General features: G+C 40.5%; 1 protein-coding gene across 6 annotated transcripts in view; it reads right to left on the reverse strand.

Moving 5' to 3' along the window:
* Window positions 1–19751, reverse strand: part of GLI3 (GLI family zinc finger 3) — a 211790-nt gene that overhangs the window by 135012 nt on the left and 57027 nt on the right. For 4 of the 6 annotated variants that reach the window (NM_001271903.3, XM_015281558.4, NM_001398311.1 and 1 more), the window contains exon 3: window positions 9973–10215. In NM_001271903.3, coding sequence (NP_001258832.2) covers window positions 9973–10215 — 243 coding nt within the window. Of the gene's footprint in view, window positions 1–9972; window positions 10216–14222; window positions 14296–19751 lie in introns of those variants that run through there. The other 2 variants (NM_001398312.1, XM_046923906.1) reach the window with 2 other exon arrangements.

The raw sequence follows: 19751 nt of genomic DNA on the forward strand, positions 1-19751 counted from the left end.
CCAGGAGAGCCTTACATGTTGGTGCAACAGTCACACAGGCTACTTAAGAGCAAACCCCAGAGCTAGAGACTGGCCTGGATACAGAGGCATGGGATGCTTCAACCCCCTTCTACAGACCTCCCTTTTATAGCAATATACACACAGAACAGTAGCTTCTAGGGAGAGGACCACTACAGCAGCACATCTTCAACCCGCCTTTCTGATTTTATCTGGCTTACAACATATTGGAGGATAAAAGGTACTATTAAATGGAGAACTTGTGTTACTGTTTGTGATGTACATAGAAAATAATTATCTTCTTTAAAGAGATGTGCCATTTTTCCCACATGAACTGAGAAATACTTTCACAGTCGAACATTTTGGGTTTCATCCAGCCTTTGCAATTTTTTCCATGGGAGCAGACAAAGCCAGATTAGGCCTTTAGTCTTTATTTACCATGACCTTCCTTAAGTTGACTTTATTTCCCAATAGGCATATTTAAATTTTCTGTACTCAAGTTGACAAATCAAGAAAAACTGAAAATCTGTTAGAGTAAAAATAAGCATAGGCCATGGTCACTGCCAGTCTCAAGCAAATCAGAAGCATTTATGAGCAGGTCATACATCAGCTTTTCCCTAAGTCAAACATTCCAAGCACTGGGCAGCTCAGTGATTAAGCCAGTGATTAAACTTGTGTTCCTCTCTCTCTTCCAGTGAAAATAAAAAGAAAATCTACTCCTACTATAGCAGCAACAAATGTTTTTAATGTCTGGCACCAATTTTATTGTTAGAAGTACTCTAGCTCATTTGTGCAAATGGTGTTGATGCCAATTCAAGTATCACCCAGTAAGAAACATGGCAAAGGAGCCAGCAGCTTGCTATCACCGTACCATGCTGGTCCATCCTCGTAAATTGAGCAGCCACTGTTTATACATAACATAGGCCTCAATCCAAAAAAGCTTATTCATAGAAAATAACCTGATTTCACTTCAACAACAAACTACCAGAAAGTCAACATCAAAGCCAGAGGCTTTCAACAGTTGTATCCGCAGAAAGGTTGGTGAAAAAAGCAAACAAATCAAATGCAGCACCTTCTTACACAGAAGAGTGCACCATACTGGAAAGCAATTTATTTCAACACATCTACTTCATTAGTTATTTGCTTCAACACTTAGAATGGTGTTACACTCAGCTGTTACCATAAGCAGCCATTTATTTCAAAGTATGTCATTTGCCATTACTTTTGGCTTGTTACCATAAGTTACTTCAACAGGGGACTGTAGATAGACGAATAACAATGTTCAGCTCTTCATTTGAGAAATGGTACACAGATCCTTGGGAATTAGGATTTTAAATTACAACTAGCATGAGGAGCAGGTAAAATGAAAGGGCAGAATATAAGGCAACTGGGGATTATTACAAAGTTCATTGAAGCCAGCAGCTGTTGATTCATTGAATTCATCAGGTTCTGGATCAGAGCTGTTTGGCTGTTTGGGAAAAATGATGGCTCAGGGCAGCATTGAAATGTGAAAGGGAAAACAGAATGAACAATGGGGGACTCTCTGTTCTACCTTATTCAGTGTGAAACAGGAAACATGCATAATTTAAATTTGAAAGCAATTCCATTATCTGGGGAGCTGTGTTGAACTTCAGCAAATCAGGAAGACAAATTCTGAAAGACACTCCTGTTTTTTTTTTTTTTTATGAAATGACTACTCATTTTTAAAAGAAAGTATGAAGATGGTGTACAAACCTGTACATACACAAACATCTCCGTGCCAGTACAGTTTTTTCTGCTGCTGCAAACAATACCACCATCATACATGCTGACAACCACACTTCATTACAGCAGCTGTACTCTTTTAAAACACAGCTACAAATACACCGATACTTAATGCAAACTGGTTTCCCACATTAGTAATTGATGCCTTGGCTATAAGTTATACCACCACAAATGAAAAAAGATAACCAGGAGGTTGATGGCCATGCCTGTGACAGGGGTGTTGGAACTTGATGATCCTTGGGGTCCCTTCCAATCCAAGCCATTCTATGATTCTATGATGATTCTATGAACCAGTATAACTCTGATTGAAAGGGAAAGTGTTCCTGAAATGAGCTCCAAACTCAGATGTGACCCACTGAACACACTCAAGAGCCCCAGTTGTAAGTAATTTGAGCACTGTTTTAACAGGAAGCTAAAAAGTAACTTGTGAACTGCACAAGAGCTAGACTAATTGGGTTGCTAGGTGTGAATAAAAGGAAGCAGAGGATACCGCTAAGAGGCTCTCCTAATTATTGAACTCATTCAATAGGAATAAATCTGCACTGCTAGCAGTCCTGAAAATTGCTCAAGAACTAAAGCATTTAAACTGTCTTAAAAGTAAAGGTGTGCTCAGTCCTGGCCTCCAACAGGTTGGTGCTAAGAGATTTCTTGAAGTTGCACCACATCAACAGGCACCACACAGTCCTTTAAAATCTCCCTGGTCAAGCCAGTGCCGTGGGAAGAGCAGGCCTATGGTGCCTTCAGTACTCACCACAAGGCAACTCCTGGGACACAGCCACACACTTGGGCTCTTCCCCAAGCCCAAAGGCAGCAGCACAGATGAGGTACAGAACCAGAACACACCATTACAAGAATCCCAGGGCATAATGACATTAACGCAAGGAAACTATAACAGAGGAGCACCCTGCAGATTATAACTACCTCACAATTAATTGTTGACACTGATGTCTTCATAAGAACTGGGAGATGGCAGTGGAGATGGGGATAAAAGAGAACTAACTTAAACATTTATTTTCTACATTTGGACATAGTGATTGAAGTGCTTAGTAACAACACTTATGAGTATTCAGCTGCCTAAACACAAATACATAGTGCCATCTGAGATGCCTATTTAATCTGACACTTTCACATAGAGTTAACCAATATGACACAGGATGTAATAGAGGCTGCTCCTTTCCATGCTGGCAGACAGACCAATTAGGATCCTCCCGGACATGAAAATGGCACTTGAAACCTCTCTTTAGGGAACCAAATTCCCTCTAAGGCACTGTCCAGATGAAAAGCACCAATGTAAGTGAACCACCTCACCAGCAGTGTAAGACGCTACAGAGTTTAAGAAGTATGTGGCTCATGATCATCAGTTCAAGAAAATCTGCTTCAGTTCCCAATGGAAGTCATGATCACTCAGCCAGCCAGGAGTTTTCATCACAAACCAGCACCTGGCTGAAGCATTTCCAGTGCTTTGCTACAAGGATTTGACTTGTTAGAGACATAAAGCTCCTTACCAGTAAAGGCAAGGCAATCTGACATCAAAAGCTGCATGAGGTTGAGTTCTGGCTAAAGTTTTTTAAGGCATTAAGCAGTCAAGTCCAAAAGGCTACTCCTTCAAACCATGCGTCTTTGGCCAAGAAATGCTGGCAAAGAGAAGTACCTCAGAACAAGGTGACTGACGGACAGGAACCTCAGGTATTAAGGATGCTTCAAATCTTGCAAAAGATGATGCTTATCTTCTTTTGACCATTAGTTTTCTACATACCTGTCATACTTGGCTAATCCCTAGCATTACCCATCCTTAACAATAACACAAAGAAGATCACTGCTCACCAAGAAAAAGAGAAAACTCATGATCTTGCCTGTTGCCATGACAGAAATGAGCACAACAGTCGTGTGTCAGGCCCTGTTTTTTTGTTTGTTTATTTGGTTGGTTGGTTGTTTCAGAGAACTTAGTGATGTCAAATACCACAATTTCCTCACACTAATGAATCTACGAAGAGGAAACTACCAGCTCAGTTTCTGGGCTTCTAAAGATGCTTTTGGTGTTTTTTGTTTTCCTTTTTGTTCAGCTGCTGATACATAGAGGATATCACATAGGGAAATGGGATCAGTCCCAGCACATTACAGACCTTGTGACAAGGCTCTTAAAGACAGGAACGCCCATTTATCAAAGGACACAGCAACTTTTAAGAAGCTTTTCATTCTCTCCTGATTTAGGGATATCTGATCCGCCTTGAGGCTAAAGAGATGGATTACATTATTTCTTGGCTGTTTTTCAGAGTTTCTAGCTATGACTCTACAGCTCTGAGCAACGTACTTTGTCTCTTTCCATGAAGACAGCATATAAGAAATACACACTCTAAAGCATCTAAAAATGCTTTACCTGACAAACAAAATCAAATCTGTGGAAGAAATAAGTATTTTTGCATTTGTTAAAAGAAAAAAATCCTTCTTCTTACAGGCACTTAAATAACCCAATGAAAGAGACTAAGAGACCAATCTGCTTTTGAGAAGGCTCCACCACAGTAGAGCCCAGCAGGTAAATTCTCTTAGGTGCTATAGAAGAATGACTTTTTTTTTTCCAAAGGTTGAATCTAAGGACATTTTAAATATTAAGTCCAACAGAATTAGAGTAAGGGATCCTGCCCAAACAGGATCAACTCTGTATAGATCATCTCTTGTAGTTTCCAAGTCAAAATTGATACTAACTGTATTGACAATGAAAAAATGGCAAATACATATATTTGAATACTAATCTAAACCTGAAATTAAAACAAATCAAAAAGCCAAAAAAAAAAAATCATCTTTCAATTTCTCAACTACATTACATTTCAAGGCCTTTCAGAAACTAGCATTTCTGCAGTCTCATGCTGAGGAGAGAGAAAATCAGGTAGAAAAAACGACATTTTTACACGCCGCTTCTAGCTGCAAATCTTACAGTGCAATTGCTACTTCCAAATGACAGGAGCAAGCAGGGGTAGCACTGCCAGGATTCTAAAGAGCCCCTGCTTCTTCCACAGAAGGACTGTGGAAAAACAGGCAGGGAGCAGAATTTCCCAATCATGACCAGAGAGGTTTGGGAAGCATCTTGTAGAACAGCTCTACATTTATATGTAGCTGTTAATCTCAAGAGGTCTGCTGCTCCTTCCATAATTTCAGACTGAAGGTGCCTCTGACCCTACACCTGGTTTTGAGAGCAATAATGTTTTTCTGTTGAAAGCTATTGAAATACACTATTACATTTTAGATTTCTTTTTCCAAAAAAACAATTTGCAAACATACCAACTTTTTTCTTTAAGCTCAACTTTTCAGCTGCTCAGCTGACATTCATTTTTGAACCAGTGGCATTTTTCCTATGCGTTTTATGAGATGCTTTAAATTTTGACTTTTTTCCAACCACCCCTGCTTAACAACACCTACAATCCACTCCATAAATCACTGTCAGAGGATAGTTTTGTTAGTAAAGTGCTCGTGCCCCTCCTCTGCAAACTGCAGCAGAAAGGATTGAAGAAGTAGGACCCAGACTTTTAAAGGTATTTAAGAGGCCAAATTCACTTTGAAATTGAAGAGCACCTAAATGTATTGAAAGACTTTTGCCCTAAATCTCTGCCAGGATTCCTCACTGACACTCACCTCCCGCTCTCCAGCAGGGCTGGGGGAGAAGGCCTCTATAAACAAAGAGTCAACCCTGTCCCCCATGACCTGATGACGCTGGGAAGCTAGATGTATGTTCAGCAAAGTGCCTGCCATGAGACTAACATAAAGGCTCTCGGGTTGTCCCACTGGAGGCCGAAAACACTCAAGGGATAGGATAGAGGAGGTCACAGGCTTTCCCCCTCTACAAAGCAAATTGGGACCCCTTCCATGAGCCCATCAGCTGGAGGGAACTTAGACTGATCTCATTATTCAATGTGCTACATGTAGCTGACCATCACAGTTCAAGCTACATTGCCACGAAAAGTCACTGCTTTGCTACTGCATTTTAAGGCAGCGTTTCCAGTTACCATTTGCAGAAGCAGAATCTAATTTCCCTTTTTATTCTTCCTCCTTTTCTATGGGGAGATTAAGGAGGGGGAATTCTTGTCAATAGAAATTAAAACAGTAAATGAACAAGTGCACCTAGTGAACTAGGCTGTATTTTCCTTGCTTTGGTCTTTCGGTCATGTTGCAAATTGATTTTGAGATGACGCTGCTAACACTGTGTAATCTAACTGAGGCCTCTATAAGGGGCCCGATCCATTGAAGGTACAAGTCCAGACACAGTTGGTGGGAACTGAGGGCAATCAATACCTTTGGAGGGTTAATCCTACGAAATAAGCAATAAGCAGTTCCCACTTCCCCAGATAGATACAGAAGCTTCTAAACTGGAATAAATCCCTGTTAAGAAAAAAAGAAAGGAAAAAAAAAGGTGCAGGGTGAGTTCCTGCTTTCAAGCTATGCTCAGCGGAACCTCTGTGATGAAGTATGTACCAGAAAGATTCCTGCCAGGGCCATTTTTGTATATACAGACTTTTAGCTCAGAGCCAACTGAACTGTCACTGCTCTTTACTTAAGATAATTCTTCAGGCTTTACTAATTAGGAACTAACAATTCTTTCAGATGAGCTGTGAAACACGGGGAAGAATACCAGCAGTATGTTTTAAATCAAAGTGTTTACATCAGGAATGATTCATTTTTTCCATGAGGAATGAATTGTGAGACAGGCAGTCTTAACACTGCCATAAATCTGCGTGGGAATTAAAATTGTGGAGAGAATAACAAAAGGAAGTTGCTATCCCTGCCTCAGCCCCACCTCTGCAGACAGAATTTACATTAACAAGGGGCTCAAACCAGAATCAGTGTTTGAGAAACACTATTCTTTAAATCTATTTAAGAAACACTGCAAAAATACATGCTAGAGCTCAGTATGCCTTCTCCCCTCTGTAGAGGAAAGGTGTAACATATGAAGGGAAACATCAACATTTTTGTCATCTCCTGCCTAAGCTTTTGAAAAGAAAGAAGTTTAAAAACACACTTTGTGACTAGTGTGTAAGCGATGCTTGAGAAAATCATGACTGAAAAAAAGTCCAAAATCTGAACCTGTTTTAGGTCTGGATGTGTTTTTCTCTCTGGGAAGACAGAGGTCTCTGGACTGAGAAAAAGGCCATTCTCTTATTTGTGGTTGCTAAATGGCTGAGTAGCTCTTAGGTGGTGCAAAAGGGCATGATTCTTCCCAGCTGTTTGAAAAGCCGGTCCACTTGAAACACAACAATACTCCCTCCCCGCGCTCCGTAGGAGAGCAAACTCCCCCTCAATGAGGTGTTTATTCCACGTATATGGTAACTATTATTCCCAACATTTACAACATTGCTCATTTTAATTGGGAAAAAAATTATAACAACAAAAAATCCTACAGTGCACATACAGAGAGACACACATATTTACATGTAGAAATGCAAGACATTCAAGTTGTTTCTAATAACTGCAGCTCCTGGAGCAGACATGCGTTTCACACACAACTGACTTAAATTCTCTTTTTCTTTTCTTGCCATAAAAATAGACAGATGTCCTCCTTCAAAAAAAAAAAAAAAAAAAAAATTATTTTCCCTCTTCCTGTGTTACAGGAAGCCTCCCCACACTTTTAAATACAAAGCTGGTAAATATAGAAGCACAAATTAGCCATCTTGAAAAGTCTATATTTTCCAACCACAGGGAAACTAAGGAATTACTCTAAGTGTTTACATACCCAACAACGTTGAATTAGAACAGTATTTTCTATCCATATGCCCAGCAAAACTAGCAAGAAACTAAGGAAGAGAACAACAGACTTGCTGGTTCCACACCTGTTTCTACAGTGAAACTGCAATATCACTACCTTATTCAATCTCGTTCATATGGACCACTATAAGCGTCAATCTAAATACTGCTACCACTTCAATCAAAGCACATCTTACATATATAAATTATACAATTACTATGAAAATTTCAGTAAGCCTGTCTGACCCCCTAAAAATCTGACAAGACAATTGTTTCATTAGTTGTCCTTCTGTATCACATCTATTAAAGGTAAATAAAAGTGTGATGGCTCTTTATAGGATAGTAATATCTTGAGGAATTTTACAAATCTGTGAGTGCAATTCACTACAGCAGTAGTGAAGTAGGTCTGCCCAACTGACATTTTCTGACTTAGACTTCTGCTTTATGATCTTCTTCACTTACAATTAACTCATCTCTTATTTCTCTGTTGTTATAGGCTGGGTAAAATCATGCTGTTCCCTCAGCTTCTGACATCAGTGCTTCTCTATCAGCTGACACATCCTAACTGGCTAGAGTTATCAGTCACAATATAGACATTTTATCTACATTAAAGTGGGGGAACTTTAGTCAGAAGAGGTTAATTCAATAAAAGAAAGCAAAACGAACAAAATTGAAGCCAGCCAGGCTCATTCAGACTAGATGGCTCTTTTTCCTCCGTCTGAATCTTTAGCAGTATCAGTAACACTTTGATTCAGATTTAAGGACTGAGTTGGTAGCTGGTCAGGTGGCCAAAATGGCAATCACTAAATTTAGCATAATGTTTGTTGTTTGGTTGGATGGGGTGGCAGTTGCACATTTTATCTCTCCCCAGCTACACTGTAGGCACACAGAAGCTATTTGCTTCCCCAACAGGATTTTCTTTTCCCAAGGGAGATTCGGGGTTTGCATTAACAAATACTCAAAATGGTAATGGACACAGTTGGTGTCTCCAACAGCTTATATTTGTGTGCTGCTGTTTGCAATCAGTACTTTGCTCTGCACATGCACGCTTCTCTGGCAGGCAAGTCTGCCACTAGTGTGCAGCTGCATACCTCTCCAGGCAAAAAGATGAGCAACTCCCTTCCAGGATTTGAACAAGGCTGCGAAGAGCTAGAGGAGGAGACTGTCCATGAACTGACTGTGTACATTTGAGAAGAACTGAAAAGTTTCACTGCAAACTTTTCCCTAAATGCTGTTGTAGAATATAAAGAAAACAAGTATTCATTTTATTCCTTTTCTCTTCATCCTTATTAACAATCACACTTCTTTTTTTCTATTTTATTTTTTAAGAAGGTTGCTGAGACTTAAGGTTGTGTGAGACATACTTTGATCTGCACCCTGATGAGTGAACATTCCCCTTTGCTGCTAGCCCAACTAATGAAGGGATAAAATTAGCTTTTATCCCTGGCACTTTCTTTAGCAAAAAAACATGCACTAATCAGCTGTCCTCACTAATCAGTTGCCTGGCTAATGACCTTTTGCCTTAAAACACTAAAATTTCTGAATTATGTGGAGGGAAAAAAAGTCAACACAGACTCCCCCCTCTCTGTGGGTCTTAAGCCCATCATCTGGAACTGGAGATTCGAAGGTTAAATGGCAAATGTGTACCGCGACTAGGTGATAAATCTATAATCAAAAGGCACAAGCCTTTACACCTCAAGATGTACTTCATTACTACACAACTAAATGATTTTTCCTTTTTTTTTTTTTTTTTTTTTTAACTAGAAGCAGATGAAAAAAATTGCTTAACTCCCTTCCATTTTGCCTGTGGAGAAATCCATTCCACATCTGTGTTCAAGTGTGAGTTAATTTCTTACTTTTTTATTAATGTCTGAGCACGAATTCAGAAGTTGAAACTGTTTGCCCTTTTTACCCCATACACCTTACGGGGACTAAGGAAGAAAATGATAAAACCATCCCATCAGCCCACATGTTTACAAGCAAGTACATCTCTAAGAACAACAAAACAAACAGTAGAACAGTAAAAATATATTAATTAATAAAACCAGCAGCATTAAACTTTCCAATCCCTCCCCAAATTATTAAGAAAAATATTAAGATTATTTAAAAAGATTGAAGATTATTTATTAAAAAGATTTTAAGGCCTGTTTCAATTTCCTCCTCTGCTTTCTTTAATGAGGTTTTTTTCTTTGTGTATGATGGGGGCGGAGCAAATGCAGAACTGAATGACTGAGGAGGATTAACAACAGATGATATATCCTGTGGAAGTTGCTTTGCAGAGGCCTGTGCTAATTTTGAATTGCCATGCTTCCCAGCTTTTAATTTGAGAGAGAAAAAAAATCACATTTATCTCAACTCACACACAGAGAAAGCAATTCTCCCCGAGATGGTGCAAGGTGACAAACAGAATGACATTTAACTTGACAGCCTAAGCAGCCTTCCAACTTCCCTCCCCAAAACAAACTTGTAATAAATACTCACGGTAATGAGGATCCATGTAACCATTTCTGGGGTCCATAGTAAACAATGTCCCACGATAAGGTACAGAAGGTTCAGGAAGGTGCGATATAGATCCATGGATCTCTTTCTTTATTAATGAGGCCCTTTCCTCGCTAGATGTTGAAGGCTCCTCACTGATCTTGCTGAGGCCTTGCCCACCTTGTGGCTGCATTGTGATTGCGTTCCTTCTCTCTCTGTGATAGGTCTGTCCAGGACTTTCATCCTCTGGAAAAAAAATACCAAAGAAGAGAGAGAGAGAACAGAAAGAGAGAGAGAGAGAGAGAGACTTTTAGTCCATTTTTAGCAAATAAAACAAGAAGTTCTCCCTGCCACCACCAGCGCTAGGGTGCACGTTGGTGACAGCTGGCATGTAGCTATGAGGGATGCTGTGGGGTGCGGGCTGAGCACGCTAGCCGGCAGCTCTTGGTCAGTAGATCATCGTCACCCATGCACTGATGCATTTACCAGCAAGGCTATCAATCCTGCAAGAACAGACAGAGACTTGCTGTTTTCTTGCCTCTGGGACAAGGAAGTTTTGGCTGCCTGACAAAGAGGAAGAAAACAATTTGTCACAAACAGCAGAAGATGAACCCTGCTAGCCAGGCCTAAATCAAACCTCGCCACCCACTGCTGCTCTGCAGCTCTGCTCCAGTCCTTCAGAACCTTGCTTATGTGGAAGGTTGGAGCCTCAAAGAAAGGCCATTAGTAGGAAAACAAGGTGAGTGACGCTGAAATATGTAAAACTGTCCAAGAGACAGCACCAGCAGCATTAGACAGGCAGAGTGGGACAACTGCTCCAGCAGTGACCACTCCCCTCTTCCCTTTCTCCCATGTCCAAACACATGAATTCTTATCAAACAAGAGGAAAAATAAAAGAGAATGAGGAAAGTGGAACACAAGGACCAGTTTGGAAAAACCCCTATGCCTACACTGTTTGTGAGCACTTCAGTATAGAGAAGGCAAATGCTTCTGTAGGCCTTTCCCCCAGCCACGTCTGTCAGGCCAGGATTCTTCACCCATTCATTGTCAGTGTCTCTGAGTCCTGTTTGCCTGCTGTGGAGGGACCAAAAGGCCTTCTGATAATTGCTCCACCAGCCTACCTTACTGTACAGATAGGCATTTAGCCAAGCCTGGGCTCCTGCATGAGCAGCAATTCCTGCAGATCACATGCAGCCTTCAAAAACCACACCAAGGGGCTCTGCTATTGCATTATTAAAATATAGAGACATTTCTCTAAACAAGTGCATAATTGTGTGCTGGATTCTGGCAGATGTCTATTCTCCATGTACAGCCTTGCTCAATAAAACACCCTGCACATGTGGGCATATACCAATATGTCTTGAAGTACCAATAAATACAGTCAGTTTCAAAAGTTGTTCAAAAGTATATGAGGAGACCCAGAAGACTAAATATTGGGTGCAGGAAAGGTAACTGCAGAGGAAATGAAAGCACGCTTAGGAAATTAAAGCAGCGCAGGTAAACTTATTCTACAACTCACAGGCAAAGCAGGGTCATTTATGACAGAGTCAAGATTTCACTTCAGTTATCAGAGGCCAGAATTGCTAAGGTCAGGGCCACGTTTTTACTTACAACTTGCCCTGCTGCACTCATTGAAACAGCATAAGCATCAGTAACCAACTGATCATGACTACTCACACAAGTTTGACACCAGTATAACCCTGCCTTCACATATGTTACATTACAAACAGGCCACACGTGTATTAAATACCCAGAGTTTAATTTTGGGTATTATGCCCAAACTAGCTGCACCATTACTTTTAATGCAAAGCTTTCCAGGCGTTTCCCTGCCCCCTCTCCTCCAAAATCACAACAACAAAACCCAACAGTGCAGTCTATTGAGTGCTTAATTATTTTTCTATCTCCAAGTATTAGAGCAAGCAGGGGCTGCTGACTTATCAGCATCTTCCAGGGACTGAATTCTTTAAACAGCCAGCAGTAATTCTCCATACAGAGCGCTTTCAGGATTGGGGCTGAGGAGAAAGAGTTAATAGAAACAGACAACAACACTGCAGAGTTTAAACCCTTTGCCCTTTTCTACTTTTTATTAATATGCACAGGCACTGGTCCCTGCTCTAGATTAGCGCGGTTTAAGGTTTCCACTTTTTACACTGAAGCTGTTTTTAGTTAGAGAACTGCAAAAGGGAATCTAAAACTTTAAAACTTATATAAAGTTTTTAGAAAACAGCCTGTATAACTGAAAAATAAAATTAAATCACCCCAACTGAAGTTATATTTTCCATCACATTTCACCCTAGCTGGAATCTTTTATGTTAAATTTCAACCTAGAGTGAACTTTCACTGATGAGATGTAAACTCTTGTGAAAATAGGGGATTATACTCTTTTTGAAATCTTGACAGACCCTTAAGCGTAGCAAGCTAACCTGTGCTACCACGGTATGGAAGCCAGTGAGCTTGAAGTGATTTGTGTGGCTATATAATCGATCTGAGGATCAGAGAGGATTTCAGTTCTTTTACTCTTCCATATAAAGATAATATTTGTTAAAACTACCATCCTGGAATACAAGAACCCAGTGCCTGTCTACAGGCTTCAGTTTTATTCTTTCCTTCTCCAAACATGCATGTGTCATCAATCAAGGCACTGGGGACTGGTATGGAACATTTTTTTTAAATTCTGGAATGAAATTCAAAGCCTATTTTCAGTGACTTTGAAACTCAAGGAAAAATGTGTTTTGCTTTAAAAAGCTTTCCTTTTTTCTTAGGAAGGAATAATGGGAAGGAAACAAAAGAAATCTACTATTTTTTCCTCTGTATCAACCATCTTTCCCCATCATTAAATTAATGCTGCTCGCTGTCAGAAGTCAAACACTTTTGTACACTGCCTACTGTATAAAATTTCATCCAGACTTTTTCTTCTTTTTTTTTTTTTTTAATGAAAACACGGTGGCATTCCGGCAATAACACACAATGGACTAACATTTTGCTAAGTATTTACTACCCACTCCATACCGCAGTTTCTTTTGATAGAGGGCAGATGAGGGGCTTGACAGTACCTGCACTCCACAATACAAATAGCTGGGAGGTTTAGAAGAGCCTCCTGAACTCTGAGGGGGAAACTTTTCCTGCAGTCATTCTGCCGAGTCTCTCAACAGCAGTAAAGCCACTTCAGTGAGCCAAAAGGCAAAAGCTGTCTAATCTTGTTCTGTTTCAGCTGAATTACTTGATAAAGTTTGAAAGTGAGTGCAGACAAGCTGTGCCGGGCCAAATTATTGACAGAAACATGCTGTCCACCATGGCAACAAGTGGAGCTCTATAGCAAAAATGTAAGCAAACTGCTCCGGCAGCACCTGCCAAAGGCTTCTTACAGACAAATGCATAGTAACTGTTCATGCTATTCTCAAGTTTTAAAAGTGGTTTGGTTTAGGGTCAAAAGAAACATCTGATTTACTAAAACTTGCAGAAGGAAATTACAGCCAAGGGGACCAATTCTCCCTCATCTCCACCCGTTTACCATCAGTGGTACTCCACCAACTTCAGCATAGTTCACTCTGTCTTCTGCAGGTTTAAGAGAAAGACTTGGGGGAAAAAAGCAAAAGAACAAAAACGAGTAATCAGGCCTCCAAAGCAATTTGTGTAAGACGCTTTCTTCATGTATGCCCTATTCTGTCTTAACAAGCTAGGCACCAGAGACACGTTACAAGCACCTAGTCTGGAACAATCGCATTCATTCAGAATTCTCCCATGCACTGCTATTCCGATCAGAAGTGGTTTTTATTAGAAGAATTTAGCAACTAGGCACACCTCATTCTAACTAACAAGCATTTTCAGAGAACTCACACAGGACAGTATGCCTGAACAAACACATTTCTAGTTGTTCAGCTAATTTAAAAGCAAATTAAAAATCAAGGCAAACAAATCAAACACAAGAATCCACTGAACTTTCTTCTCCCGTTAACTTTTGTTTGCTTGTGTTATCATAGTTCTACAGATATCAAGACACGAAGTCAAAGCTTCTTCTCTTAAACCTTTTAGAGCCAGCGACTAAAAAAAAGTTGAAATCATTGATAGAGGATGTTAAAAATCCCTCCCACCACACTTCAGAGATACCCCCATTTAGACAAGATGCAGCAGCCCAGCTAAATCCATTTATGCATTAAGTTTCCAGATTTCTGCCTGCAACTCTTAGGTAGCATTATGGTCACACAAGCGAGCTGCCGACACGCTGCGCCTGGGTGAGAGAAGAGACAACGTACTTACAACGCAGTCCAAAAGACCCTGGCTTACACGCTCTCCAAGCTCTTCTCTTGCCCAAAATTCTCTGGCTACAGGCTGTGGACATTCCTCCCCCTCTTTTTCTCTCTCCTCATCTCCCTCCCTCTCTCTCAGAGGCAGTGCTTCTCTCATTAGAGGAATTAAAAGTGGTTGGTGCCATGCTAAATTTAACAAGCTCATTAGTATTCTTCCTGTGTGCTTCCTAGTGAACTCTCCCTATTCAAGCAGCTCTCTGTAGCTGAGGGGTCAGGCGGCTAATCATTAAATCAAACTAATGTCACCCTATCACAATCGGCCTAAGAGAAGGAGGGTTTATTATTTCAGTTTATGCTAAATAAACGGTTTTACAAATGGTCTCCAAGCAAGGTCAACAGCAGCTTCAATTACAAGACAAACTTAACAAGAGTTGCTATAAACGAAGTGCTCCATATTGACCTAAGCACAAGCTCTGCTCCGCATATTGCCACTAGCAGGATTGTACAGGAATGCATATTGTAAAATGAAGGAGAGGGTAATCTTTTCTTTGCCAGAATTTGTGACTGCACAGAGACTGCTCATTCACCTCTCCCCAACCAGCTTGCTGCTCAGCTCAATTCACCCCACACAAAGGCTGAAGACCAGACCTCAATGGACAGAGTGAAACATGTTCAAAACTAGGCTCTCTATTGTGACTGAATTTCTTAACATCTTTTCAAAAAGCGGAGAATGCCTTGAGGCTAAAGGAAGAAACAGGCTAATGGTGAATTGGGAATACTGAGCAAATTTCAGAGCCCTTTCCTCCTAGCTTTTGAGGTTGAAAGCAAGCTCTTTCCTTTCAAGTTTCAAAGTCCTTTTTCCTCCCGCAGTGTCACAGAAGGATTTGAAAAGAAGGTAATTGTGCTCACAGTCCCCCTGATCAGAGCTTACGTCCTATTTCTGGTATTTCGGAATACTTCTTGCAATAATGGTGCATATAGCTCAATCCCTTAACCGTCCTGCACTCTGCAATTGCTCATTAAATGAACAATTGCTGGTATAAAATGCCTTTTATGTTCAAGGTCTGGATATAAGATAAGCATTCTAGTACTCTAAATTTGGTTTACTAAGGAAACTCTCCATCATTAAATTACAAAACTGAAGTCAGAATATCAGTCTTTCCCAGAAAAGCAGCATTTTAAGTTGTTGTGAACCAGAATGAGGGGGAGGATGTAAAAAAAAAAAAATGATTGACTACTTAGATTCTTAATAGAATAGGTATCTAGTAAGAAAGCAATTTCCCCCACTTTTAAAGTCTATGTTTTTGCTACCTGGCATTTTTTTTTCCTTGGAACGATGCTGTAGAGCAATTGCCAGGCTCATCAAAACACGGGTATCTGATGCTTCTTGCATACATCTATTGATCACTACTCTCTGGACATTTTAACAGCAAAGCAGGAAAAAAATGCATCAGTAGGATTGTGCCGGCCTTTAAAAAGTGTGTGTGTTATAACCAAAGTTTTGTTTTGGGTGAGTACAGTAGCTTAAATTGAACACTCTTGGTCCCAAGTTTGTCACTTTCCTGCATTTGGAGCAGCTGCACATGAAGTACACTCTCTGGAAAGGCTACCACAAAGCACAATGCTTATAGTCAGTTTTAAAAATAGAGTTCAACTGTTTGAGAGGCTACAAAACGTGTTAGAGAGCAAGAACGCTACTTAATTTCTTTGCGATGCTTATGCATACCTTAAACAAGACTTTTGTGCTTATAAATAACATACATTATCTGAGCTCACCACTGAAAATGTATAGATTTATACTCCCATTCGAAATGGATTTTCAGCTTAGTTATTTTCACATTACCATATGTATAGTATTTTCCAGAAACTGATTGGTAACATTTGAAATAGAAATATACAGCAATTTTCTCTGATTTTTAGTCTGTTTCAAGAAACCTGTTATATTCTTTTTTTTTTTCTTTGTCATCTTTAACTTTCATTGGAAGAAAAAGGATTTATCAGCAAGACAAAGTGGACCTACCTACGGACTCAATGCTGAAAATACTGCCAGAATACTCCATCCCCTGTTACTTAATACAAATGATATGAATATTCACACTAGGTCTAGATATAGTACGATTTAACTCACTCCTTTTCTGAAAGTATGGAGGAAGCCAGAACACAATGCATCAATACAGTTTTTATGACTTTTGAAAGAGAACCAGATCCTGCGCTCCTTTGGGTAAGCAGCAGAGCTCCCACTGACCTGAAAAAGACAAGACGTGGGCCTGTGCAGAACTCAGGCTTCTCCACCACCACCTTAGTAACGCATTGCTATCAGCTGAATCATGACTTGCAGCCTTTTCTACTGTGCACACAACTCCCAAGACTGCTGGAGAACTGCTAAAGGCATGAAGCAGCTAACAATACAGATGAACTTTTTCAGGCATCTGGATTGAAGAGATGTCTGTTAGCTTTGATATGTCTTTAGCCCAATTCCTTGATTGTCCAGGTGAATTTACACTGCGTATTGACCTCCAAGTCCTCTCAAATAAAGTCAAGTGGTTCAAGTTAAACAGATAAATATGCAACAGTATAAAATAAAACCTTCCTTAATTTTACACAAGCAAATACTTACTGGGTTTAACTGGGAGTTTATTTCTACAACCCCAGTATCAGACCTATAGGCAGATGCCAAAATCTTCTTTAAGCTGAAAAATCCTACTTCAGGAACAGCCAGCTACCCATACACAAAGGTGAAGGGCTCTGTGGAGACCTCCTTGCCAGCCCCAGGACTCCAATTCTCAAAATGCAAACAAGGAGGACACAAGGCAGGGCTCGACTGCCTTGCCCCTGATCCTACATCATGCTGACTAAGGCAATATTTTGTTCTGCAAAATATTTTGCAGAACATGAAGAGAAAAAAAAAATCTGGTGTGAGCAAAGTTACTGACCTGATACTCGAGCCATCCCACTGACTCCAATGACACTGGATCAAGATGTGCAGTTGTTTGCTGTAAACCAGATTCCTGCAGTATCCTGGCAATATATGCCCAGAGCTGCTCAGGTGAGTGGCCAGGCCGTTGGGATGAGAAACCTGAACCTCCAAAACATGGAGTTCCAGCCTCAAGCTGCTGGGTTGCAAGCCTCAGTGTAGCTACTGGAGGCACCAGTCCTTAGCAGCGTGCAGGGTGATGCTCCAAAGAAATGAGAGCCTCATTTCTGAAAAAACTGTCTCCTAGCCTATTTCCACATGGGCTTCAGAATAACAAAAACAAACAATTTAAATCACAGCAGCTGAAAGCTATTTTCTCCCTCTCCAAGTTCAGTGCTACGTGTTTCTCCCATTACAGACAGTGGATTATTGCAGTGATACTTAACACCACTCACAAGCACAGCCCCCAGTGCTCTGGTTTAGGTGTGAGTGACGACATTGGCTGCTGTGGAAGAAACACTAAACCTCATACCCAGGTACTGAGCAGGTGGTGAAGCTTACTTTCATGGTGCCTACAAGGCCAAATTCTGCTTGCTTTACACGCACGGTAATCCTACAGATTCAGAAAAACTTCTCATGGAAGTACAGCAAGAGCCCTAGCTGGTGGGGGTGTGAGTGGTCTGGGAGCAGAAAACACCTTGGAGATGTTTATAAGCAGAGGTAAAAATTGTATCATTAGGTTGATGAGAAAGGGACTCCTAGTAGTGGTGCTCTCTGCAGTTCCAGTAGACAACAAAAAAGAAAGCCTTAATGCAGAAGACATTTGAAGGTAGAATTAATTGGCAAAATTAACAAGTGGATGTATCGTTTCTCCTTTTAAATCTGCAGGACCAGAAGGTACACAGAAGCATTTCTCCTTCTTGATAAAATAGATTTTGATTCTGCTACTTAAAAATTGAGAAACTCACATGAGAGAAAAAAAGATCCCTTGCAAAAACAACTTGACTTTTTCATTTCCCCTTCTATAACGTGTTCCACTATATAAAATTTGCCTGCGAGTTACTGTGTGACAGGCCCAAATTAAACTGTTCACTCCAATTCTGCTGATCATGGCTAAAATCAAGCCTGGCTCTTCCAGAATAGCTCTGAGATTATCACATCTCTCCAACATCCAGGCTCTTCAAAGAACCAGGAGTCTCAAATATAGTGGAAAAAAGACTGCTCACATCAGGATCTGACTATTGGCAACCATTTCTTATCTGGGAAAAGCTCCTCAGCCTCTTGCAAGACACTCCAAAGAATCCTGATTTGAAAGCATTATGAAGTTTCTTCCATTAGCCAGTTATTAGATTGTTAGTCACTGCTTACTTTGAGCAGCTAATTAGTTACATCAAAGGCGCTACAATAAATTCCCAGAAGGGTTTTAGGGGGAAAAATGTATTTCTCAACCATCTAATAGCGCATTTATGCCTATCTGAGGGTAACTGGCTCGTTTCACTCGTAGACACTGAGGGACATATTCTGTAGTGCTGTCACTTTCTTCCAAGCCAGAAGCAACACTAGGCCTCAAAGCTGTTTTACAAGGGCATTTGTAGCCTGATGAAAACTACATTAGCCACGCTTAGAAGCAAAAAAAAAAAAAAAAAAAAAAAAAAAGCAGAAAGAGGGACAGAAGAGTTACAATCTCTTTGGTGCATCATCCCCAACTTTAACACCTACAGACCATGTACCTTGGCCTCAAGAGAATAAGAAAAGTTACTGCCATTAATGTTTTGTGTATAAATAGAGATGTTGTTAATTTCATGTTTTTTTCTCCAGTGGGTTCAAAACTGCTAAATGCAATCATTAGCCAGTCACTAAGCTGTAACAATGCAAAGCCATGCAACTCATCACTTTAAATGCCAGATATCACCTATTTCATTACAAAATTTATTTATTGTTGTGTCCTTCCTCACAGTTGCAGTAAGAGTCAGTGTTTCCATAACATCTCTGTACTTCTGGATTCTGAAGTATATCAGAGCTGTTCAAAAATATGTTATGGGTTACTCTTGCCCTGATTTACAGTAGTTGCAAACTCAGCTGAGAACAACAATCTCATCAAGGTCTCAGAGCAAGATCCAAATGATGTATACATATTTTGTGTGCAGAAGTATACTCATGCATATTTATACATACACACGTATATACACATTTTTGTGTGTACATGTGCACATACAAATCCAGCTGTACCACATGCTCCCATAAAATCCAGCTAATTTTAGATGAGATTCCAGATGACACATGGATTAAAAAAAAGGGGTGGCCAGCAGGGAGAGGGAGGTGATTGTCCCCTCTACTCGGCTCTTGTGAGGCCTCATCTGGAGTACTGCGTCCAGGCCTGGGGCTGGAGCACAAGAAAGATGCAGAGCTCTTGGAACGAGTCCAGAGGAGGGGCACTAAGATGATCAGAGCACTGGAGCACCTCTCCTATGAAGACAGGTTGAGGGAACTGGACTTGTTTAGATTGGAGAAGAGAAGGCTCCAGGGAGACCTCACTGTGGCCTTCCAGTACTTGAAGGGAGCGTATAAACAGGAGATGGAATGGCTGTTTACGAGGGTGGACAGTGATAGGACAAGGGGGA

Source organism: Gallus gallus, chromosome 2 (assembly GCF_016699485.2).
Source record: "Gallus gallus isolate bGalGal1 chromosome 2, bGalGal1.mat.broiler.GRCg7b, whole genome shotgun sequence".
NCBI lineage: Eukaryota > Metazoa > Chordata > Aves > Galliformes > Phasianidae > Gallus > Gallus gallus.